At 44.5% G+C, this 25,819-nt stretch overlaps 1 protein-coding gene across 20 annotated transcripts in view; it reads left to right on the top strand.

Moving 5' to 3' along the window:
- The window catches only part of picalma (phosphatidylinositol binding clathrin assembly protein a), a 54,136-nt gene that overhangs the window by 13,262 nt on the left and 15,055 nt on the right, over positions 1-25,819 (top strand). For 7 of the 20 annotated variants that reach the window (XM_036525145.1, XM_036525150.1, XM_036525149.1 and 4 more), the window contains 15 exons: positions 11,507-11,649; positions 12,692-12,767; positions 14,252-14,354; positions 14,690-14,783; positions 16,016-16,127; positions 17,709-17,815; positions 17,933-17,974; positions 18,807-18,818; positions 18,966-19,051; positions 19,742-19,865; positions 20,423-20,559; positions 21,810-21,907; positions 24,153-24,305; positions 25,247-25,330; positions 25,733-25,813. In XM_036525145.1, the coding sequence (XP_036381038.1) occupies positions 11,507-11,649; positions 12,692-12,767; positions 14,252-14,354; positions 14,690-14,783; positions 16,016-16,127; positions 17,709-17,815; positions 17,933-17,974; positions 18,807-18,818; positions 18,966-19,051; positions 19,742-19,865; positions 20,423-20,559; positions 21,810-21,907; positions 24,153-24,305; positions 25,247-25,330; positions 25,733-25,813 (1,452 nt within the window). The remainder of the gene's footprint in view (positions 1-11,506; positions 11,650-12,691; positions 12,768-14,251; positions 14,355-14,689; positions 14,784-16,015; positions 16,128-17,708; positions 17,816-17,932; positions 17,975-18,806; positions 18,819-18,965; positions 19,052-19,741; positions 19,866-20,422; positions 20,560-21,809; positions 21,908-24,152; positions 24,306-25,246; positions 25,331-25,732; positions 25,814-25,819) is intronic. The other 13 variants (XM_036525146.1, XM_036525162.1, XM_036525160.1 and 10 more) reach the window with 6 other exon arrangements.

The raw sequence follows: 25,819 nt of genomic DNA, 5'->3' as shown, positions 1-25,819 counted from the left end.
CTGAAGCACTGCATATTTCTTTTGATGTTACAGTACAAGATCAGTTTACTGAACAGTGGCTTCAGATTTGACTGCTCTCCCCTTAGATCATTAATTTGTGCTCACATAGTTTAAAGAGCATCCTTAATTCCTCTGACCTCTGTTCTCAGTAATTTGGCTAAAAACCCAATTTTTTTTATTCTAACAATATTAGTTTATGCAGTCTGGGATAATCTTCAGAAATGAACTTGCAAGGTGATGTAGAATTAACAATATAAAAGCCATCTATTTTCTCTTTTTCTGTGGTTGTAGTTTATTATTCATGCTTACACCAATTTGGGAAAACTGGTTCATTTCACACTGGCGTAAATGTAGAAGCATGTAGGAAATGTAGATTTCCATGGAGTCAGTGATGTAGCAGTTATTGCGGGAAATCCTTGCCCAAACAAAAGCCCATTGCTACAGACTCCTGGTCATGAGTTAGTCTTTTTTTCAAGGAGAAACACATCACAGGCTCAGGTGCAGCTGCTTTTCTTACTTTGTATTACAGGTAAATAGATAATTACAGTGATTCTCTTCAGCCGAAGGTCAGCAATATCTTAATTTTGCTTTTGTAAAGGGCTGTCTTCAGAGCGATCATCTGGTGCATTTCATTTTAGCCTCATAGTTTTCACAGTGTAGCCAATCAGGACTGAGAGAATCAGTGAGACTTGCTAGTCCCTGATCAGTTTTTGTTTCATAGCTTGCAGTGGTTGAGGTAAGGATACGGACATTGAACACACATCCTGGACCAGAGCTTGGGGTGTTCTCTCTCTGGACCTGCACATCACCACACAGTGCACATAGACCCTACTGAATCTAGTAAGATAGAGAAAATATTTATTATTCTTTTGGCTGGGAGTGCTGCTCTCTCTCTATCATAGCAAGGTACACCATGCAGTATGTCAGTTGCATCTACACAACATTTTATATATTATATATCTGGGCGCAGCAACATCTAGACAACTTCTTATATATTATACATATCTGGTAAACTCTTATGTTCATATATATATAATGTATATTTATATTTATATGGGTGCAGCAGCAGTGCTCCACCGGAGAATCAAACCAGGGACCTTTAGTCCACAAGTGCATGTTTCTTGTCACTATACCACACTGTTACCACAAACCCCGTGGGGTGGTAGATGAGCACACACAGCCGGCTGATCTTTATTAAAATGCATATTCTGGAATGATGCTATTGCAAGTCATTAATCACTCACGGAAAATGCAGTCGTTAACAGTCTTGCCCTATCCAAGTGCATCATAATAACAATTATGCAATCATTACGCGGAACGCAGTTAATATCGCCATCTGTTTAAAAACCCCATTTGAGTAGGTGGTGTTTTCCGTGCTTTTTATCGTCCTGATTTCAAGTTATGAATCACCTTAATGATATGCAAATTAAAAAAGGGGGGGGAGCAGATTCCACAATCGTCTGACATATTCAGTGATGCCCCGTCAGCCTAGTTTTATGAATTTATGAAGGCTGTAAACCAGGATGGTGTCAGCCTGTGTCATTGCAAAAAGCCTGACTGTAAGGTTTGTGAATAACCCTCAGCTTGCCTCAGTTCCCTGTGCAGCGCCAATGGATTTGTGATGCAATCGTCCACATCATAGATGCAGATGTAAGGTTTCAATATTTGGATTTGCCCCTCCTGGCAAAATTAATTTCGCTGAAGTGCAGTGCTGGGTCCCACCCCCTCCTGTGTGGCACTACGATCACAAACATATCCACATTTCTACATATTGTCTTTGGCATTGTGGTTGACGTGATTTAAAATTGAAATTATTCCCGTTCCCACAGTCCTGGCAAAGCAATTGAAAAGAGCCACGCTGCTCATTTTTCTGTGTCAGAACTATTTTACATTAGAAGAGTAAGCGTTTCCTCGCAATTGACTCTTTTGTGTTCTAAGCTCTAAGAATTGTGTACCTTATTTGAAACCTGGAAATGAAGAACCAATGATTCTGACAATATCCATCTGTTGTAACAGATGTCAGAAAGTGGATTGAAATTTGTGGAATCATTCCCAATGGAAGTGTTTTCATATGCTTTTTAATGTTTCTCTCTAAAAAAATAAAACAATGTTACTCTGGTAAACTCTTGTTTTAAATTCGGCAGCTCTCTTTGGCATCGAAAGGTGTTTATGCCATGAGAAATCAAAAGATGTGGGCTAATTGTTAAACCCCTGCAGCATGTTATAGCACCGCTGACACCTGGTGTTCCTTATGTGAGTATTTTAAAAGGCTTTAGCAGTCTGTTATTAACAGCATTTCCCATGATGCCCCATCGCACATATATTCTTGAAATAAGGGTGTCGTTCTTGTGAAACATCATTCTGCGATGTTGAAGATCCTTTTTTGAAGGGTTTTAGGGGTTTCATTTGACTCCAAAATGTGGACCTAACTTTGTTTTCATAGCGGTGGGTGGGGTGGGGGGACCCCCTGAGTCAGTAGCCAGTGGCGTGTGTAATACGAGCGAGCCACAGCAAATCCAGCCCTCCTGATGCCTTTGCAGCTATGCAGCCTATGCTGTCTCTCTCACCCTGAGCCCCGGGTGGGACTGGCACCAAGCAACATGTGACCGCAGGCGCATCAAATGACAATCACTCAACGCGACCGCTGACACTCCGTCCCCGGCACTGAATGGAGCCCACTGTATCTGCCAGAGAGGCCCTGTAGCTTCCATATCATGATTCAAAGCCGCAAACCCAAGTTCGTCTTCCAAATGCTCTTTGCTCCACCCCCCTGTAAATAACACCCCAGGCGGCCGGCCTCATTGGTGCTTTTGCCGTTTTTACTCCGCATACTGTACAATTTTTCTGGTTGGTTTGCATAATAATGGCGAATTTGAGCAGATCGTCCCTTCATGGCTATGTGGTGAAAGAAGGCCGCCATTTGTACGACTGTGCTGTAGAAGGTGTACATATTGTCCCTGACAATAAAGGCCGCCTAAACAACTTGAATGAGTTCTGCAACACCTGGAAGTGTGTGATGCAGGCCCACTGGCCACAGGACAATCAGCCCCTTTTTTAGAGTTCCATGGCTCTCACAGTCAGTGACAAAGACCGAACGGCAGATATTAATGTTTAACAATCACATGGGGCCTGTGTGCTTTGGGCTTTTGCTGACGAAAGCTGCAAGGCCTGTCTTTTTTTTTTTTTTTTTTTTTATAATCTGTTCAGTTCATTAAATGCAACGAGCTAGCTTTGAACATCCAAGTTGACAAGGTCTTCCACTGTTGTGTTTTTCCCCCATTGTTGACTATTTATATCTGAAGCCTCCACATCTGTACTGTAGAGAGCCTCAAAGCAAGCCTCTGTAAACATCCTCAGCGTCTGCACCTGCACCCGTGTCCGAAAACGTATGGTCCCATTTTAGGGTGTAATGATGTCTACATGTGGTGCACATTCACCGATCTGTCTGATGCATGGCTGCATGGCTCCTGTTAGGGTGTGGAGCTTCCTAGATGTCATGATCTGTATAGCATGTGGATGGGTAGAATGAGTGTGTGGAGCCATGCATAAGATGGGCTGAGGTGTTTTTTTGTCTGTGGCAGCTCCTCCCATTGCCTGTGTATCTGTATTTTCCTATCCACACACCAGAAAGAGGCGAATCCGTGCAGGGTGTACACAACACATAGGCAGCACAGCTCAGGCCTATAATGTAAGGGAGTCCGCATGGCCTCCTGCGCTGTAAGACAAAACCGTCTCTTTGTGTGGGTCATGTGCTTCTTTCACATGCTTCATTGCTTCATGAGATTCATTCATTCATTCAGTCAGCCTTCGCCTCACTGTACAACAGGCCTTGCAGTCATCCCCGGATAGTGCGGCCAATAGGAGTGGATGCTGCAGCTCTTTAAGATTACACTGTCCTACTTAAATTTTTTCTTTCCCAGACATGACGGTAAAATATAGGCCGTATAGCGGGTGCTTCGCTGCCGTGGTGGACAGGCTTTTTCGGTTTCTAGCTGCTTTCTGAGTTGTGGAGGGGGGGGAAAGCCTGGATCAGAATTTGGGGGTTGTGTCAAGGCCGAGATGGCAGGCTCGTCAAAGGCCAGCACTTCCTGCATTCACGATCTCCGGATTGTTTGAAGTGTAAACAGCCAACAGGATGTTGCGCAATTTTAAAAAAAATGTCGGGATTGATCAGATGGAAGATTTAGAGGATGGGAAATTTCTTCAACAGCTTTTGATCTGTATTTATGTAAACGAAGGTCTTTTAAAGGTAAACAATTACAGGAGTTTTCTTCTGAAGGCTTTTTTTGTAGATAATCAAAGAAGCCCATAAACAGCTGTTCTGAAATGCAGCCGTTTTTTTTCCACTTTGCTGTCTTTTGCAGTGTTTTTGACATTGGAGACTGAAGGGAAGCATTACAATGATTTTAAAAGGGGAAAGAGTGATTTTAACACTAGAACAAGTGGTAAAATGTGTTACTTTTTGCCATTTGAGTCATGAATATTGTATATTATCCATATGTAAAATATTCCATGGCAACATATGCGTGCTGGCTTGCGTGCATGCACGCACACACCTAGTCACACAAATATGTTAGTAGGAAGCAGGCAATTGTGGAAAACAAGAAAGTACTCCATGGTAATGATTGTAGCATTGTAATTAAGCTTTTGCCATGTTGTCAAGCAATTAAAGTCTTACCCCAAATTACAGCTAATTAGATAAGATTGTGACCTACCCTAGCACAGCTGTACCATGCTTGTTGTGCTAATTGTAGTGCTTGTAGACTAAATCATTCAGTGTTTTAAAAAGATTGTACAGCGCATAGGCTGTATACCCTTCCAAATGCAAATACTACTTTTCTGCTGTTTTCCAAAGGGGGGTGTTTGTAATTACTCACAAGTTACTCTTCAGCCAACAGTTTCTTTGTCTGTCAAAATGTGCCATTTTTGGAAATGCCCGGTCGAACAAACAAAGCTGTTAGGTGGACGCTGACCGTAACCTGAAGGGAGATGACGTCATGGGAAAAGGCAGCAACGCTGTTTGAACAGACTGACACCATGAATCATTTTAAAACAAACCCCCGCCATTCTCTCCACGCACACCAGGAAGCCCGTCTGCTTTAACAATGTAATCTTTTAAGCTGTGGCTGACAGGTTGTCCTTCAAGCAGAGGGAAAACTGTTTGACGAGGCTAGAATCGCGCTCTGAGCCCCTACATTGCCCTTTATGTCCCCATGGATGTATTTACTTTTCTACGGTAATGACAAATTCTTGCTTTGGTTTTTAGCTACTGTCAGTTTTGGCTGTCAGAGGTTTTCATAGAAAGCACTATTGTCTAGAGATTCAACAGCAATACTTTGAAGGTTATAAGTGTGTCTGTGTATTAACAGGTTTTTTTTTTTTACACAGTTCCTCTAATTTCTGCTCTCTGTAAATGTTTTAGCAGACCGCGTGGACCAGTGGCCTATGAGGTCTAGACAAGCATGATTTACCCAGTCTGTTTCTTTGCACTGAAGGAAAAGGAAACATTCCCATTATCAGACACGATGTTATTTTGCCTCATTACCTGGTTTGTTGCTGCCCTTACCTCTGTGAATAATGGGTTTCTGCAGCAGGGGCATTATTTGAGGTCATTGTGTTTGTAATGCAGTGGCAATTAGGGCTATACAGAGTTGGTGATTGCAGCGGTCGGAGGTGTACTGTGAGTCTTGCTCTCGCAAATGTGTGTTTGATCCATGTCTGCTTCCTGTCGCTGGGGCTGGTGTCTGTGTCAGTTTGCACCAGTTATGAAGGCAGCACAGGCTAATTTTTCACACATGCTCTGCATGCGTAGGCTTCGGCAAAAGTTGCCTGTAATCTAGAATCAGTTTTGCTTTTAAGCATATGATTGTTAAGGTCTGAATTTTTGTAGGGGAGTCTGTTCCTCACTGTCTAGTCTAACACACAGAGTACGCTCTCTGCTGTAAAGTGCTTGACTGGACGCTGGGCTCAACGGTTTGCCACCCAGTCGCTCTATAAGAGGACTTTGGCTACAGTGGCTATTTGGAAAAATCCCCACTTGGGGGTCCGAAGTTCCCTTTTGGAGGTTCGGCAGTATGGGGCCTGTTCTAGCCCTCCGCTATGTCACTGCTCTCCATCTAATGAGGGTGCAGCGGTGTTTTGTTGTTCTGCATTGATCAGAGCAAATAAAGCCTTATGTGTCTTAATGTCAGTTAGCACAGTATTGCACATTCCTGTGTATAAGCAAGCATTTAGGAACTCTACATTATGAACATCCTGTTGAACTTGGTTGAATGTACTGTAGGCCTAAACCCAGAGCAAAAACAAAAGACTGTTTATTTTTAAGTAGTTACTCTGGAACATTGTGCCTTTGCTTTGTTTAGTATCTGAGGACCAATAGGCCATGCAGTGCTGTAATGAACATTTCCCTTTTAATTTTACAAGCTTTGAATTGTCCCAAATGCTATGAAATAACACTTTGGCTCTGAGCCAGTGAATGTTTTCATAAATGGTGCAGTTCATACCGAGGGATTTGGTTTAACATGATTGTATTGACAGTAACTGTCTATAGCGCTGCAGTGTTACAGTATTTATGGACCATCGGTGAAAAGTCAGCATGGGCCTTATATTTCAGCTAAGTTCATCTTGCAGGTGCCTCCTTTAATCATTCATAATGTCATAAATGAGCCTGTGCTGTCCTGTGAAGGGATATACAGTAGGGTGTGGTTTGTGACTGCAAATAATGACATGAGCTAATCAGATAACTTAATGGGGTATAAAGCCTGCATGCTGCAGCTACGCAGCTTAGAGGACCGGCACTGCTGGATGATGGAGCATGAAGCGTCCGTTTTCATAGTCTGGTCTCTCTGAGTCCCACGTGAACTTATCTGAACTCATGGGTTGCCCTGTTGGTGCCTTGTTTTCGCTATATCTAAAGCCACAATTTGGCCGTCCACTATACCACAGGGACCGGGGATTTCAGAACTGAGCACGCTCTGATACGGACCAGCTGGTTCTTGCTCCTAACCATAAGCCCCCACCAACTTCCTTTGCATGCTTTAGATTCTGGACCTTCACAACTCCAGCCTGCATTCCTGCCAAAACACGCGCGGCCCAGCCCTCTCGCGCGGACGTGAATAGCTCCATCTGAGCGCTGTTGATGTGGCACTTTCCTGCCGTCCTCATTGTCCCTGCGGCTCAGGTCTGCACATGTGCTGGCCTGGTTCGCTTAAAGCTAGTGCTAATGCAGCTGGCACAGCATTCCCCCTTGTTTTTTGGCGGTACTGCAGATGACTGTTGTCACTTTAAACCAGGAATAGGACTAATGAGAACTAATGGACTTTCCTTTTGTAAAATTTTAGGTGTAGTACGATACCTCTGCTTGTACTGCTTTCTAACTGTATCTAGAATAAACGTCTCCATATGAAACACTGTTTTTGCATAACCTTCAGGTAAGATTCTTTAGAAAAACCAAACAATAGTGACATTCCTGTTGTTTAAGGTCCTTATTTGTTCTCAAATTATTCACGTTAACACTTCCCTTGAGGCCTTGTCACAGTTATCACAATATTCCGTAGCTGTGAGATGACACTAGCGTCTAATTGGAGTGTTACACAGTGGTAATTGCTTTTAATTGCACACACGGAGCTAAAGCAGTGTGGGAGAGGGAACACATCCTCTTCATGAAAACCCAGAGGACCCGTTCAGTCCTGCTTGGGTGCAGTGACAGGCTTACGGCCTGTTTCTTCCTGAACATATCCACAGATAGTGCAGCCTTTTTATTGGCTGTATGTTTTTGTATCTCTTGGAGAAAGGTCATGTCTGTGTCCTTTATTAGTAGTGATTCCCCGAACAGCATGCTGGTAGGACACGGCTCTGCGTATTCTTTTTATCGATCGCCGATGGGACTTCCGTTTCATTAGTCTGCGGAGGAGGACGACGACTTATTCCGCAGCCATGAGTCACGGCGCCGCACCGCACCAGCGCCGCTCAGTCGGACGCGATGACGAATCCACCTCAAAGCGCGTCAGCCACACGGCACCGAAAAGCGCCACAGCGTTTCCGCGTCAAAGCCGCCGTATCGGCCAGCTCCCGCGCCCATTACCTCCCTCCCCTCACAGATTTCCCAGCATTCCGAGCTGTTGTCCCAGGAACGTATGGTTGGCCAGTAAAAGCTCCTACTGTGTTTCACTGCTGCGACTGTTGGAGCCCAGGCGGGTGTTCAGCGGTGCGACCCTCAGGCCTTTCCCCTCGTGGCAGAGGCGGGAGAGAGGCTCCAGCCACCGCTGCTGCCGTCAGCTTCTATAAGTCACAAGGGGAAAGGGGGGATAAACGGTGATTCAGTTTCCTGGCGTGAGACTGAGGAAGCAAGAGGCATCCTGCCACTGAGATCCGACACCCTTTCCGTACCATCTCGCAGGTGCAGTGGCGGAGCTGCTGAGGAAGCACCATTTTAAACTTGTACAGAGTCAGTTCAGAGTCTGAGCTCCGTCACATGTGGAGATCTTTAACAATGTACTCATGACATTGGCATTGAGGTGGCATTCCTTTCACAGGATCCACCTCCCGCTGTTCCTCATTTTTTACAGTCGTAGCAGTTTCGGATTTTGTCGGTCAGCATGCTCATGTAAAGGGACTGTTCAGGCCTATATTTTTTGAGCGCCCAGCCACCGGGTATTGTTTTCGGTGAACTGAACTCATGAGATATTTATCTATAATGCATCTGCCAGACTGAAATTTGGCATGTGATGGCCGTAAATATTATATTAGGGCAGTGTCACCCTGCGGTAATGTAGAGTCACATGTTCTGCTTTCAGCAAGTGCAGTCGGAAGTGATCTTCATTCGCGCTGTCGTGTTGGGGGCTGGGGCCATGCATCAGCTCCAAGCCTCCGTCCTTCTGGCAGTCTTTTCCCTCTGATCTCCTCCTCTTTTCTTTCTGTTCGTTCAGGAGTTCCGATTGCGTTTTTAAACGTATAAAACTTGCATTTGGGAATGATGTTGTAGGGCGGGTGGGATTAGTCTAACTGGTTTAAATGAGATTTGCATCCGAGTGAGTTTTCTCGGGATGCAGGAGGTGGCGGGCCTTGTGAACCTCGAGCGGCTCTGCAGCCACACAATGTCTCAAGCAGGAAGGGGGAGAGCTGGGTGCCGGCCGTGGCTCCCGGCTCCCTGCAGAACTGCATCACTTCCTGGAGAGCCGGAAAACGCTCAGAGGGGGACGGGCTCACACACTGTTTTTTTTTTTTTTTTTTTTTTTTAACCTCTTTAGAATCATTTGGTTATTGGTTAACCTTTTTGTGTATTGAAGAAGGGCAAAAATATTTCCCGTTTGAACAGTTACGCTGACCCCCCCTGAAGCCCTCGCATTGGTGAGGGAACTGAAAAGAAGGTGCTCTGTCTCTGAAACTGAAGGGAGCCGAACCAGCACCTCTGCCAAACCACCATCACAGCTGGCCTGTGGCAGCTCAGAGCTTCCCGCATTTGCACACACGGTATTGATTCAGGATGCTCTCTTGCATAAGAAGTGCCCTCTCTCTTAAATGCATTTCATTCACCTCTTTCCCATTAGAAAACATCAGCCCAGTCATGTGGAATGAGCAGACACCCGCTGATGATGCAGTCTGTGATGTGGCCATGTCATGTTTTAGTACAAATGTGCGAAGACTTGGATGTGCGCTCAGCGTCACCTGTTTGAAGGCCATTCTAGGTATAATAGCGTAGGTTAGTATAATAGTGTCAGCATCCACAACTGTGAAGGCCTTGGACTTCAGCATCATTGAACGATGTGCTGTAATCACTGTCTTCCAGTTACCTAAGAGACTTTACACGTGCAATTGAGAGGACAACAAACAGGTTTTCGGTGGCATTTTTTGGCACAGGCATCCACATTAATTCGAGGGAAACCGTGTTGATACACGTTGCTTTTCTCTTAATCTGAAAGGGCTTTTGTGCTGTCACATGGCAGCTCTTTTGTCAGTGTCAGAATAGCAGTAAATGCTGTCAGTGAAGATGTGACATGGGTATTCTAGAACATGGTTAAGCTAACCTGTCAAATTCTTGTCCTAACTACAGAGGGGAATTTGCCTATGGCTTATGTTATTGCCTATTCTTTAACTGCTTGACAGTTTGACAACAATGTGAGTGGTCTGAGATAAGGGTGATATAAATGATAACAGTGATACTGTTGTTAGAAAGATTGCATGAAAGATTGTTGTTAGAAAGATTGCAATGAATTAAAGTTATAAAGAGCATTCCCAAAATAATGCTTAAGGAGGGGGGGGGGGGGGGGGGGGCTTGTCCAAATGTATTGTTTCTAGTGCAAGTTCCTCAGTATTTGCAAATTGTACCAAAAAGCCTAGCTAGCTTTTCTTTTAGCAAAACTCTGTAGAAAACCACATTTGTGAATATCTGTTTGATTTTTTTAAACTCTCCTTCACTGTCCCGTTTCATGATTGGACTATCGCATAACAGCCGATGGTCTTTTCCTTCCACTATACGTTTATCAATTACTTATAAGGAACCATTGTCTCTAGATACTCCCCCAGTTTGTTTGCAGAGGCGACACCGCCTAAGGATAGTATATATAAACCAGAGTTTCATGGACGCCAGTTCATTAAAATTGAAAAACATATGGAAACTGAGCATGTAAGGGGAAAAGAAGGCTGTCAGCAGGTATTGTGCTTTGATCCTTCATCTACGCCTGTGCAATACAAAGAGAACAGAGAAATTAGCTTGAATATCAAAAGCACTTTCTCTGTAGACCTGCTGAATAACAAGATGGGATTAGGGACTCTTCCTGATTAGCGCAGACTTCAGAATCGCTCCACACCACTCATTTGCGGAGCGCTGTCGCCTCGCATCCGAGGGCTTCGCGGATGGTATGACGACAAGCGCGCCGGGCTGCTGATGGACAGATCTTTGTCGAAGTGTCGGCTCTGTCAGCTCCCCACACTACAGCAATTAGACATCCGTTCCCTTTGTAGTGGCAGCAAACTCTTTTAATCACCCACAGTACACCTGCCCAGTAGGCAGCGCAGCACTCGTGTTGCGGAAGTTTATTGCAGTCTGTCAGCAGTGAGCTGAGATGTCTGCGTTGCTTCAAATCTGTACACGTTTCTGTCAGCGGAAGCGGATTGACGACATTGAAATCTAAACTCGTAATTAAAAGTTGAGATTTGGGAAGGAGGGGGAAATGGGAACCTGGATGAGAGAATCCCTGTGCAGGGAGGATGAGAAAGTGGCATGAAAGGCCGGTCTCATGGCGGGGGTGGAAGTGAGCCATAAGGCGTGCGCTTTCACTCTAGGCCAGATGGCGGTGGACCTCCGCCAAAGGCAGATAGGCGCTGTGGCCGCGGCCTGAATGCAAACTCCCGAGTGGCTCGCGCAGCAAGGGGTCCAGCCAGAGCCCGGAGGGCTCCTCTCCCTTTGGGTTCCCTTTGATTTGTGTGGTTGTGGTCACAGCGGCCCCAAAGTGTGGACAGGGCCCTTAACCCCCTCTTGTCCTGCTCCTCTGTCTCGCCCCTCCAGACCTGATCCAGTGCACCAACGAGATGAACGTGAACATCCCTCAGCTGGCGGACACGCTGTTCGAGAGGACCACCAACACCAGCTGGGTGGTGGTGTTCAAGTCGCTCATCACCACGCACCACCTCATGGTGTACGGCAACGAGGTGAGGAACCCACTCCACCGGGACCTGCACTCATACAGGGCCAACAAGAACTTCTGTCCGCTCTTAAGATTGCTGGACCTAATTGCACTGTGAGCGTTAACTGTCTTGTTGGTTCGGAAAGTGGGGGCATCCAGGTGAAGAAAATTTCTGAATTATTCTGGCCGCTTTCCCTTAACTCGTGAGCTGGCCTGCTCCGTTATGAATGAAGCAACATTAGAAACTCAAGTTATCTTTGTTCCCTCACCCGTACCCCTGGACGCCATTACACCTCTGGGACATAACAATGCCACATTTGTTACGCTTGCGTTGTTGACCCATCTGAAAGGAAGTCATCTGACATCAGTTTTGCACTTGTATTTTGCCCTAGACTGGATTGTTTGTCTGGAAATAGCCCTGGCTCCGCTTTGTAGAAAGGTAGTGTTAACCTTGGTCTCCCGGAGAGCTGTGTCAGATTTCAGATCAATAAAGAATAGAGTAGAGAAAGAAACGCACACAACAAAACCTCTAACAACTATAGAATAGCACACAGGAGGAGGCTGATCCTTCTGCTTCTCACAATCTCTGCTGCTGTTGGCTTTTTAAGGATGCTGCTTCTAAGAGGTGTTAAAATGTATTACACAGATTCACGGATTGTTGCACAAAGGTGTTGATAGAACCATGCTGTATTATCTCAATGGCAGCATTCAGGCTTCTTTACACAATCAGCAGTTATTTTTTTTCCTGGATTTGTGTCTTTTATTACATTCCTCTATCTTGATTAGCTTTTGGTTTTTAATTCTGAACTTTTGTCCCCTGGCAACATGCATAATGTCTTTATAATGAGCCACTCAGGGCCTCTGAGTTGCTCAGCGAGTTCTGAGTGTTTGTAGAGAATATGTAACGGACATACAAGTCTAATGAAGGGCATAGCCTTACCAGTGAATGAAGTAATATGCAAATGAGTTTGTGAGACATAACTTCCAAAAAGACTTCTCCCATGACATTTGTTGAAATTATAGGCTCTACAAATGACTAATAACACTCTTCTTTTTTTGTTTCATAGCGTTTTATACAGTACTTGGCTTCAAGGAACACATTATTCAACTTGAGCAATTTTTTGGACAAAAGTGGGTTGCAAGGTGAGTGACATCAGCTGGGTGCTGTTTGATTGCATCTTGCCTGAGATGTTCGCAGGGGAAAAGGGCATGACGTTCTCCTGGTCAGTTTGGCTATGTGGAGTGCATCCTCACAGCAGCACACCCTCACTTGTCTACGATGACAGCGTGGCCGAGGGTCTCCGTGTGACTTCCAGCCACTGACAAGCCCCTTGAGGGGCAGCCTGTCAGAGCAGAGGACTGTGGGAAGAGCTGGGCCCCCCCAACCACCCCCCTGTTCCTCGCTATGCCGAACAGCGTCTGCTTTTCAAGTTATGCAGGGTCCCGTGGGGCTGCTCCAGCATGATGGCTGGCTTTCCGTTGTAAAAAAAGCGCAGAAAGCGCAGAAAGCGCAGCAGCGATTACTCTGGGTCTTCTTCCCATGTTAAGAGGCGGGCCTGCTGCTCTGCGCCAAGTGACAGCGCCCGTGGTTAACCGGGCCGATCTGTGTCAGTCCTTCTTTGCTATAAAAAATAGCAAGCGCGCTACTGACAAGCAGTTACCGGCAGCAATCAAGGAACCACTAATATGACTGTGCCAAGCAATCATTTGTCTGAAGCCACCCTTTCCCTCTCCAGGAAGCTGTGGTGAGGTGGAGGGCCTCCTCCCCGTTAGGAAACGACGGACTTACAGATGTTTAATGGAGCAGAAGGGGCAGGAGCTGTCCCATGGCCACGCCTCGTGCCTGTGCAAGGTCGTCATAATCGCTCCTTTTGGAGAAGAATGCTGACTGGAGGAGCGGCTTGCGTCCGCTGTCTCCACCCCCCCTGACCGATTCAGAGCACTTTCCTCTCTCCAGGGCACATAGTTTTTGCTGCCTCCACTCCCTCCTCCCCGCCTTCAGTCCAAGGTCCTCCCTTTAAATGTATATTTTAATAGTTCAGCTTTTGCTAGCCGTTTTTACATAACGGGATAATGTTTTTACCTCAAAGTCTGAACTGCAGCAAAGACGTGAAATTCAATCAGCGCTCAAACGTCCTTCTAATAGGGGCAAGTGTTTATGTGGTGAACTAGGGCCACGCAGCACCTGGGGAGAGCTCTCTCTCTCTCTTCCTCTGATGCTGTTGTGGTGCGGAATGCTAATTAGGATTTGGAGATGCAACTGTTTGCGCTAGCAGGGAGTAACTGTCAGAAGCATGGACGTGCCCGTGCACACTCTCAGCATCTGTCCCTAATCACACAGTCGCTCCATGCCTCTTCTGTGAGCGGAAAGCTAAGCGCAGCATCTCTGAAGAACTCTCTTCCTGGGCCTCCTCTTTCTCTCTAGTTTTTCTATCATGCAGACCTGCAAATTCAGGTTCAAAGCCTCTCTGTGCCCACCGTGGCGAGCGGGTCTGCGAGATTAGGTGGAACTTCAGTGGGATGTGAGGGACAGCGTGTGGGAAGCAAAGCGCTGTGTGCGAGAGCACTCCGCTCGCAGCTGAGAAAAGGCTGACTCCTTTCTGTCATGTTTTCATTTTCTTCCCTAGGCTATGACATGTCAACCTTCATCAGAAGGTACAGCCGATACCTGAATGAAAAAGCCGTGTCCTACAGACAAGTCGCTTTCGACTTCACGAAAGTAAAAAGAGGGTAAGGGATTCACGCTGTTACCCCTCTAGACCGCATGTCTTTTGAAGTAAGTAATTCAAGTTCAGAAATGGAAAAATATTGTCCCATGTGGCAAGAAATGTAATGATTGCTGGGTTTTGTAAAAAAAAAATACAGAAGCACAAATTATAAAAAAAATACCTTTACACATACCTTTAAACTTGGCAATGGAGTAAGTTCAGTTTCAGATTTGGAAGCTTGTGTGTGCTGCCAAATCTGCCAAATCTCTGCTAAACTCTGCCAAACTCCACTTTTCAGAAGAGGTCCCCACCTCTTCGTTATAATTCTGTTTTATGATTCATGTCGTCTTCTGTCAGAGCGGATGGTGTGATGAGAACCATGAGCACGGAGAAGCTCCTGAAGACGATTCCTATAATACAAAATCAGATGGATGCGCTACTCGATTTCAATGTGAGTGTGATCCAGGCTAACGTTTAACTGCCAAGAGTGTAAAACGTGATAGAAGAGAATTTTTGCACTTGTAATTTGGATAAAACATGGCCAGCTTTTGGTAGTTTAAACCTGCTCTGGGGAATTGACTGGTGTGAGTTACTTTTCACACTGGTTCCATTAAGTTAGGTCTACAGGGCCTGCACCAGTGCTGAGTGGTTCAAATTATTCATTCTAGCAAGAGGTGAAATAATATGACCCCTTTGTGTTTTTCCCTTTGCTTGCAATATGAATCCATAAAACTTTTCTAGAGAAGACCTGTCATTCTAAATGTGTACAAAGAACCCTTGAGGGGCCTGGTCATAACAATTCCGTCAACACCAGCATGATGAACAGCAGTTCTAATAACCTTCTGTTGCACATCTGAGCCAGCCATCTGTAGTCCCACCTCTTAAAAACAGGAAGTCTCTAACAGGAAGCCCAATAACCTCTATCAGCAGTGCTGGCTTGGGACAAGAAGGGCTGCAGTACATGGGATGTAATGGCATCAATTATAATGACAGTATCAGCTTTTCAAGTTGTGATACGGAGGTTTATTCATCTCTACTGTCTTATAGATTTCTCAAAGAAGAATTAAAACACTGTTACGTGTGATCATTACTGGACGCAGATCTCAGTATTACATTTCAGTTGCTGAAAAGATGTCCTTATGATAAAGATACTCTCATCCAAGGCAACATGGCTTACAATTCTTACTTATCAATGTGTAGAGCTGCATATCTACTCAGGCAGAGCCTAAGCATACAACAGCAGTGCCCCAGTAGGGAATTGAACTGGCAAGCTTTGGGTCACAAGCACTGTGTTCTCCCATTACACCACACTGCTGCTCACAGTGAAAGCTGTGGTCATTTTTTGAGTGTACCTGAGATTTCAAGGACACACTTTTTTTTAAAATTCTGATTATGCAAAACAGTTGGTTGACCTCCACCAGAGAAAGTCTCCATGCCTTGCAGGTATGGTTTATTTAAATGTTTTTGCAAGTTTCATCAGAAGTCATGCCTTTTGGCCTGGCTAGAACCAAGTAAAAGATTGTGGTCTAAATTTCCAGTTATTTTTTTTTAGATAGTCAGTGCCTTTTTACAGTTGACTCCATTCTTAAAGAACGACTCGGGAAATGATTATTTTGACTGCAGTGGAACATTCAACTCTGACTAGATGCTCTCTGCTCTCCCCCCAAACACACACACCCACAGGTCAATGCCAATGAACTCACGAACGGGGTAATCAACGCAGCCTTCATGCTTCTGTTCAAAGATGCCATCCGACTCTTTGCCGCTTACAACGAGGGGATCATCAACCTCCTGGGTGAGTGAATTTAAATGTTCAGTCCTGGCTGTTCACAGGAAGGTATGAAGGGCTGCTACTTCACCTCAGCATTTGCCTTGCGTGCCAACTGTGTATAAACATTGATGGCCTCTTTGGCTATAACGCACAATCAACATTCCGCGTGGCACGAGCCGGTGGTGTGACAGTTAAATGTGCAGTTTGCGTGAGGAGTCATACCCGTGATGCTTTTGGTGTTAAATGCAGTGCTTGATTGATTTGTTTGGTTGGTCATGACACTGTATCATGATACATTCTGTTTTGACACTGTATGCATTGCATTTAACTGTTTTTTCGTAATACTGTTGCCCTGTATCGTTTGCGTTACCGTGACTTCACTGTATTGTCATACAGTGCTTTGGGCCATGTTTTTATTTTAGCGCATCTGCTTTCAAGAGCTTTGAGTGTTCAAAAACAGGTTCATGAGCAGAGGGAATTATAATAAATAATTGTAATAATAATACTGATGAGTTAAGTGTTGTACAAGGATGTGTGTGTTGAGAAGGCAGAGTTTAAGGGTCAGGTAACATCAGCCATGAGAGCTGAGAGCCAGAAGGGAGAGATAGGAGACATGGCTGCCAAGGTCAGCGGTGTCACAGCTCAGAGAAGGGCCTCCGCTCTCCTGCCAGCGTGCCAGGCAGCCCGCTGGGCGCTGCACAGAGCCGCTCTCGATCTCGCTCCCGCCTACGGCCGCCAACCGCACCGTGCCGCTCGGCTCCGTGGCTGCCGCGCCACATCGCGCCTCTCTGGCTCCATCAAACGCGGGGGGGAGGTAAACCGGGCGTGTAATTCAGTTTCAAGGACCACCGCACCTCATGAGCTCTTCGGTCGCATGGCTTTAGCCTTAAGTTTGGGAAAGGGCTAGAGGGGTGATGTTATTTACTTTCATGGTGCTCCATCTTGTGCTTTAGGTGGACGCATTTGCTTTAGGGAAATGAGGACACGTTTGTGTGTGGTGGTAACGTTCCTCTGGCTCAGGTACAGCAGGACTAACTCAGGGCAGCCAGAGAGGCGGCCTCTGTTGGGAGAGAACAAACTTGAAATGCATAAATATTACTTGGAGGTTTGCAGGGTAGTGAGACATATTTTGGGAATCATGTGTTCTCAGAGAATAGGCATAGATATGTTGTAGGCAGACATATCGTGTGAGCAGCCACCTTTTTTTTTTTTTCTTGGGAAACAAGTTAGATTCAACCACACCATCTACATATGCATGGCCAGGCCGTGTGTGTCCTCGCTACATGTAAATGAACACAGGGGTCTCTTTTCATACATCTATTGGCAAACCACACACAAAGTTCCAGTTAAAGGTGAAGTAGTGATAGTTGTTCAGTCAACAACCATACGTGCCCTTTAAGGAACTAGGTTTACCTCAATGGAATGTCATAGATAGGTGGAGAATTTACAAAGCCTCATTGATTGTTTTGAAGTTTTTAAAAGTTATCCGATAGATACAGCAGAACATGGATTGCAGCAGAGCTTGGTTCTGTGAAAGTTTTGCTGTAGTTTCTCACCTCCTCGCAGTGTATAACTCGTCTCCAATGTGGCTCTTCCAAACCACAGAGAAGTACTTTGACATGAAGAAGACCCAGTGCAAAGAGGGCCTGGACATCTACAAGAAATTCCTCACCCGAATGACGAGAATCTCGGAGTTCCTCAAAGTGGCAGAGGTGAGGTTCTCCTTGTCCATTTTTGCATCTGAAAACAAAGGGCGTGTGAATGGAGGCTGGGCGTCGTCTGGCCTGAACGGGAGCGAGTTTAACCCCGAGTCCCTCCTCTCTCCACAGCAAGTGGGGATCGACCGGGGGGACATCCCGGACCTCTCTCAGGTAAGATGGCCGGTCCCCCCGGGGCAGGGAAGCACAGTGAGAGAACCCTCTGCCGCTCCAGCTTGACTTTACTTTCAGCTGCTCGGCCTCCCTCCTGTCCTCACCGGCCAGGCTCACTCGCCACCGCCCGCGGCCTCTCTAACTCCACCCGGCGTCTCCTCGATCAGGCACTGCCAAGCATGAGGGCTCGGTGCATGTGGGCCGTGGGGAAAACTCTGTACTCCTCTTTTCCTGACCTCTCACTGCATGCAGCAAATAAAGGTGTTAATTCAAGGCCCTGTGATGCTCAAGTTCCCCACTGGAGACTAAATTTACAAAGCAAAATCTGTATTTTCTTAGTGGCCAATTGGGCAGAGACGTGGTGGGAAGGTCATATAGTTTACAGTGAAGGCAGGTTTGTTAATGGCAAGTATTTTGTCATGTTATCCAGCTACTTACTTTTTTCAGCTGTGCAAGTTCCTGCATAACTAACTGCTTATTGGTAGAAAATAATTTTGCATTACTAGCAGTATATGCAGCATTATACATTTTGAGGTTTGTCTCTTTCATGTGCTTATTTTCGACATGATCATGTGAATAGTTTACACAGATCTTTTAGTATTAAAATAGACAGATATACAACACCTGCAGTAGTTATTTCATTGACCATCTTGTTGTCAAGGACAGTAATCACTGAGTTGTCTGTAGTGCAAGCGATTGTAGCAAGCATATTATACTGTAAAGATGCTCCATAGATTGGTAGAGCTTGCTGTATCTTTGAAACATTTTCAATTCCATCTCTGACAATTACCACCTTTATACTCTGTATCTTTCCTTATCTTTCCATTTTCAGTTTACGGTTTGTGTAAGTATCTGCATCTCGCTCCTTTTCTACGTGTGTTCTACGTTGTGTACATGTTGTAGTACTCCGCATGCTTACTGTTTCTGGTCTTTTTGTTTTGACCATGCTCCTTGACTCTCCCATGCTGAAGGCATTTCTATGTTGTGGTAGGCCCCAAGTAGTCTTCTGGATGCTCTGGAGCAGCACTTGGCCTCCTTGGAGGGGAAGAAGGTCAAAGATTCTACTGCAGCGAGCAGGTATGTCTTCAGTGTTGGTGGTTCGCTAACACCAAAGAAAAGCCGCTCTTCTTTAGACCGAACCTAACAAGGAAATCTAAGTATAGTTTTCCACAGAAGGAGTTCAGGAAAAGCGGGGCTCCAGAATTAACATACAGATATGTTTTTGTGCAGAATAGTGGGCATAGTGGGTTTTTTTGTTTCCTTGCTTGTTCCCATAGTTTTCTAAATTCCTTTGAAAGCTGACATTGAAAAGTTCTGTTAAGATCTCCAGAGGTATGTGCTAGTATGTTTGGCTCTTATCTGATATGAGGCACACAGTGCTGTGTGATTGAGACGTTTCTTTGGCCTAGACTTTATTTTGGCATGCGAAAACTTGGATTCTGAACTCCAGTGACGGTAGTTAATGGGATTTAAGGTTTTAAAGAGTGGATTTGAACCGAAAAATATGAACTGATGCCATATTTTAGTTTATAAGCTGGCATACAATATGTGTCTTGAATACCTGCCTTCTCAAACATTTTCTGTTAAGTTGACATTTGTATGGAACAGTTTTAGTCCAGCCCAGCCACAGGAATATGTTTTCACCCTGGAAGCTTTTGCGCCCTTGTTTAACTCACGCCAGCAATGCACTTTTGACTGTGGCATGTTTACTGTACTCTGAGGTCTGTCTGAACTCTCTCTTGCTCTCTTCCTGTCTGCCATTTCCAGGGCCAGCACTCTCTCAAATGCCGTGTCATCGCTTGCGAACACCGGCATATCCTTCACCAAAGTGGACGAAAGGGAAAAGCAGGCAGCTCTAGAGGAAGAACAGGCTCGTTTAAAAGCACTGAAGGTACCTGTTCTTTTTTTTTTTTTTTTTTTTTTTTTTTTTTGTACACCCCCCCACCCCCCTTACAACTAAATTGACCCTTGGAATGACTAGCTTGCTTTACTGTTCTTTGTCTCCAAGAGGATATGTAATAACTCTTCATTTTTTCCCCTGAATCATGGCTTTTGCTACCGAAACTGCTGTTTTAATAGTTTGGATTTTTTTTTGTCAGCTTGCTGTCTGTATTGGTACTATTTTAACTGGTCCATTTTGTTCTGTATTTCTATTGAAATCTCTGTGGATTTTGGGGAGCAAGGACTCAGTTGATACACAAATGAGACTAGTGACTTACGAATGCATAAAACGCCTCATACTTATTTCTTCAGGGCAAACTAAATGCTTTGAAAAAGTCAAGATCAAAGTTCAGATGCCTTGAAAGAATGTTATACTCAATTTTTGCATCCCAGTTCATAGTAGTATACTCAAGAATTAAAGAGTATGTGCAATCTGAGTGCATAGGTGCTGAGTACTATGAGCTCTGTGGTTTTAATTATCATTAAAATTTTGTTACTTCTACTTAGGAGCAACGGCTGAAAGAGCTCTCCAAAAAGCCCTCTTCCTCGGCCACCACTGCCGCATCACCTGTCTCCACCACCGGGGGCAGCATCAGCACTGCCCCAGCCATTGACCTTTTCTCCACACCCAGCTCAACAAACAGGTGAGGGTTTACGTCCCACTGTTGATAGCACTAGGGAAAGCGGATAACGCATTATAAAAATTCCCAACACTCTCAGTACTGTTTGATGGCTTTCTGCTATTGACATGAGGGCTGTTGCGATAACCGCAATACTGAAATACCGCGCTATTGACAAGACAACCGCAGGGGATGGCAAACAACCACCACAACCACTACGCACAAGAAACTATTTCAGTTGAGCACTTCGATAATTTTTTTTTTTTTTTTTCTCCTGTCCCCTAATTTTTTTTGCTCATATCCCTTTTAGGGGCTCTGTAGATTTGCACTTAAAACAAATTGTTTAGGCTAAATCTTTTATTTACAATAGTCCCCCCTTATCCACAGGGGATATGTTCCAAGACCCCCAGGGGATGCCTGAAACCGCAGATAGTACCAAACCCTATATATACTATGTTTTTTTCTATGATAAAGTTTAATTTATAAATTACGCACAGTAAGAGATTAACAACAGTAACTAATAATAAAATAGAACAATTATAACAATACAAAGGTGTGTAGCCTACCTTGCACTCTTATTGCGCCTCATTGCCCTTCTGTGTTCTGCATTTAACAATAAACAAGTATTTAATTTGTTATAAAGCTGTGTCATCTTTGTCATTTAAAAAGCAACAATATACCTAATAATAGCTTAACAATAAAGCTTATCTATATAGCACTAAAATCAGGATAAATGAAGTCATTTGCCAAAAACCAAAAAAAATATCGCGCTGTTGAGCCACCCGAAATCACCGCAGGGGAAATTCCTTCACCGTGACGGCCCTAATTGACATTGAACAATATGCACCGCAGTAGAAAATGTCTGGACATCAAATCTGCAGCGCACATTGTCTTTTCATTAAGTCACAATGAGGCCTTCAAATAGGTGCCGGTTATGTTTGGCAACACCAGGTTAAGGAGCAACTCGATGCTGGTTAGCGGGGGGTCGAGATTGCATAACCACGTAGCTAGCATGGATTCCATTCCTGGTGTTTACGCAGAGACTCTGCACATTATTTTCCAGGAACCGCTGGCCGCAAAAACTATATTGATTGCGTGTGAATCTCGGAGGTGGGCCAGGCTCCTGCTGAAGCGTCTCCAATCAGTCTGCCAAGTTTATATTCGGCGTTTGTACGTGAAATATTTTTCGCGTGCCCTCTGTGTGACTGCGGGTGGTGCGCTGAAGGCTTGCAGTGTTGAGATTAAAGCAGCTGTTCTGATGTGTTTCTCTCCAGCACTTCAAAGGTGGGGAGCGACTTGCTTGACTTGCAGCCAACGTTTCAGCCGGCGATGCCCATCTCCACAGGGCTGCCTGTAGCCAATACTTGGGGAGGTAAGCCAACCGGGCACCATGAAACCCGGTGAATTATGCTTGTCAGTCTAACCTAAAGCAAGGGTCCTCCGTGCTCCCACATGGATATGGTTTTTTTACTGTGTGAACATCGATGATTGGGCAATAATCAGCAGATAATTGGAAACCATACAGTGCATAAACTACGGTACACTCAAATGATTTACAAAGTTTCCCTGGCTTTCCATTCAAAATTTGAATGTCAAGGTACCAGTCAGTTAGTTGTATAACATATGGCACTTTATGTATAACTGTGGACAGTCAGTATCTTGTTATATAGAAAACACTTGATGGCCACTTTGTTGTTTTCATAATTTCATCTCCACCTTGAAACTCCTGCTGCCTTTTGAAGCTGCGTATTGTATGTGTGCACCGGATAGTGTCAATTGGTGGTTAGTATTTAGTTATATTTAATTTGTTCCTGTTGTCGCTAGCAAGGTGTTCCTTTGACATAAAAATAACCTCCACCTGGTGCTATGGAAACCTTACATGAAATAGTGTACATACAGTACAACAGAACATTTTTCCGCTGTTACGAACAGGCATGGTTCCGAGTGAGCATGGCAAATTTGTTGCCCTGTCTAGGCAATATGTTTGGAGTATGTTTGGAGCAGTTATGTATACCAGCATAAGCTGTGTCAATTAGCTTATAGCAAATAGCTTACCTGATGGATATTTCAAACCTCATATCCCTAGCCTGCCACTTTAATACTGAATGCTGCGCTGATGGGTCAGTGCTGTACTCCCTGATATGAGACCGATCTTCATCTTTTCCCAAAGAGGATACTTAAACTGGTGGGAGGTTTTTTTTTAGCCTGGCAGAGTGCCATGGCTGGAGAATGCATGGGGAAACACTGACCGTTTATTTCATTTAGATTTCTTACATGGGAGGTTCAGATAAACTTGTTATCAGAAGTGCCTCACAGCAATGTGTGTTTAATACTTGGGGTCTTTGATTATAGAAAAGTAAATAACGATAAACTGGAAATGATTAGATACAGCCTCATGCTCTCCTGTAGTATGATATTTTGAGTATTTTTTTAGCACCTAACTCCACTAATTCTACTTTTTAGTCTTTTATGCATAAATAAAAGTAAAAATTGTGGTCAAAGGCGATGTTTCTTGGAATATCGCTTGGAATAATATTGATGTATTTTTTTCTGTTTGTTGTGTTTTCTTTCATGTAGTTGTAATTATGTAAGACTTCAGAATGTTTTTGGTGGCAGAATTCTTTGAGAGCAGTTCCATAGGAGCAGCAATGTCAGGGTCCAAACTGCAAAGTACATCTTATCAACTAACGGAACACATTAGTCACATGATTTCCTTAATCCCTTATCTTCAGCCATCGCTAAGCTGCCATTTCAGTGCACCAGGAAAACATTTCCATGTTTGCAGATGGGAGCTCAAAGGCTTTGCAATGCATGAATTTCCACAGAGTTTATAATGACAGCTAAAAGGATAAGGTTATGTAAGATCAATTCAACAGTTCGACATGTACCTTTTCTGGGGAGCGAAACACAATTTTCAAGAAGTGTTCTGGGAACAGAATGTATCAATTTTAATTTTCATTTGTTCTAATGGAGGTTTGGTAGATACTGCTGAATGTTATGTTCGCTGATATCCTGAGAGGCCCCACAGAACCAGAAGGTTGACTTGGTCTGAAAGTTAACCCATTCAGTCCACAGACTATATTAAAAATATTATATTGTATTACTGTAATTATTCCTGTTTTAGCATTTCCGCTTACTTTTGAGAGGAATGTGTTTCGATTCAGTGTGTGCTGTTTACGTCAAGATTTTAGTTTTATCGTCACGTGGTGTTGCCCTCACAAATACTTTTTGTTTGCTATCCGTTATACAGGGCTGATAGTTTGACAGTCTGTATCTAGATATATTTTTTACTTTTGAAACTTCTAAGCCTGCAGTACCCAAATGGGGTGCAGGTGTGTTTTGTGAATCAGCTGTAATCATCAGTTGAATTTGCTTAGTCGTGTGGCCTTAGGATGGATGTCGTAGAGGATGCTGAAGTGGTATGTACAATCAGCCAGTTCATTCATTCGTGTTCCCCCTCTGCCAAACGACTCTCGTGAATCTCGCATTGAGTTTTTGTTCATTGTGAGCAGTATTCTGCATGCGTTGTATTTTTGTTTTTTTTTGTTTTGTTCTTTTCCTTCTACCTCTAACATTTCCCTGTTCTCTTCTGTTTTTTCTTTCCTCTGCCTGCTCAGATCCTTTCACTTCTACCGAAGCTGTCGATGACTCCATTCCAAACTTAAACCCTTTCCTCACAAAACCTGTTGTCGACGCTGTCCATCTACCTGTTGTGTCTTCTGACGGTGTTAGTTTTTCCTCTAGGACACCCAGTCATGAAATGTTTGGTGGTAAAGATCCTTTTTATTTTCTCTTTCTCTCTGACCATGTTCAGTTCTGTCTGCTCTTTTTCACGTTGGGTTGGCCATCTGTAACCGTCCATGTTCATGCCAGGCCTTGCATGCCTCATTGCACTGTTCAGGCATTAGAGTTAGACCTACTGACCTGTCAGGTACTGTTACAGGTATTACTAGGTTACCAAAACCCCCTCCAGCATCTTACCATGGATAGCCTCAAGCTTTGTGCAGTATGTGTCTCTAACTGCTGTCAAAGATTGGCGTAGACTGCAAACATTGAGTGAGTTGACGCTGTGCCAGAGGGATGACTGATTACATTCTCTGGGGGGCGGGAGAATGACAAACATTTGCAGGAACGCAAAGGGCAGTCGCTCTGAGTCACCCATTGTGTGCGTGGTGGGAGCATTTAGGGTTGGGGCGCTGCGTCTTGGCTCGGGAGCAGTGGGAATCTCATGAGAATGGCTTCCTGTGTGCATCTTGTCATGGGCCACTGTGAGTTGAGTGCGGGGTGGGAGGCGGGGAAGGTCGCCGTTGTGGGTCAGAGGTCACAGCCTGAGACTGCTGGGTGGTTAGGACTGCCTATAAGACTGCTCGCAACAATAAGGTTTGGGGAAATGTTAGGCAAGCACAGTTCTTACATGTCCATTTCAAATGATGTACACCAAATATGAGGGAGGGAGACTGCATCACAGTGGACCACTGATACCACCCAAAGTCTCTGTGTCGTGCAGGTAGTAAGAGTGATCCCAAGACACAAAGAATTTATGGGTGCTTTTAAGATTTTCCTGTCTGAATGTCTTGAAACCCAATGCATTTGAATACTGTCTGTGTTTTGCTGTTGCACATTTGTATTTGCTTTGTTCTTTTTGCTTTCTGTTTTTAGCTGTAAGCAGAAAGTAATTGTTCCTGAATGTGTAATATTTTTGATTCTCTAGATCATTACAATCCCTTTATTGATTCGAGCTCCTCTGTTGCAACCAATTACGAGCACACATTTCGGATAGAGCAGTTTGGCTCAGGTACTTTGATGAAGAACCGTCCCACCTATGTTTTCTGTGAGCCAGAAAGCATAGGGGTCTGAACCTGCGGCAGGTTCACGTTTGCTGCAGTTGTGTCCCCCTCCACCCCTACCCCCCTCAACCCCAACCCCCCCCCCAACCCTTTTCCTTTAGTATATACTAACATGTAGCCACCTGCTTTTGGTTTTGTCTGATTCATTTTGTGTTTACTTGCTTAGTAATTATATTATTACATTTATCCTTTTATCCCTATCTTTGTTTTCCTTTATTTAGTAGACACCTCCTTTATTTTTTAAAATTTATTTTGGATTGGCGTTTTGTTTCTCGTCTCGTTTCCATCGGTACCGTACGCTAAAAGCCTGTCTCTTGCTCCTCTTCTCATGCCTCCTCTCGACCTGTCAGACTCCTTCTGTGGGCCAGCGCCTTACACTAACGCCCCTCTCTTCCACTCTGAGTCCTCTGCTGTAGCTGGCCTATTTGGAGGTAGGT

The sequence above is a fragment of the Megalops cyprinoides genome, chromosome 3, assembly GCF_013368585.1.
Source record: "Megalops cyprinoides isolate fMegCyp1 chromosome 3, fMegCyp1.pri, whole genome shotgun sequence".
Classification (NCBI taxonomy): Eukaryota; Metazoa; Chordata; class Actinopteri; order Elopiformes; family Megalopidae; genus Megalops; species Megalops cyprinoides.
Note: the sequence above shows the minus strand (reverse complement) of the source record. Positions and strands in the feature narration are given on the sequence as shown.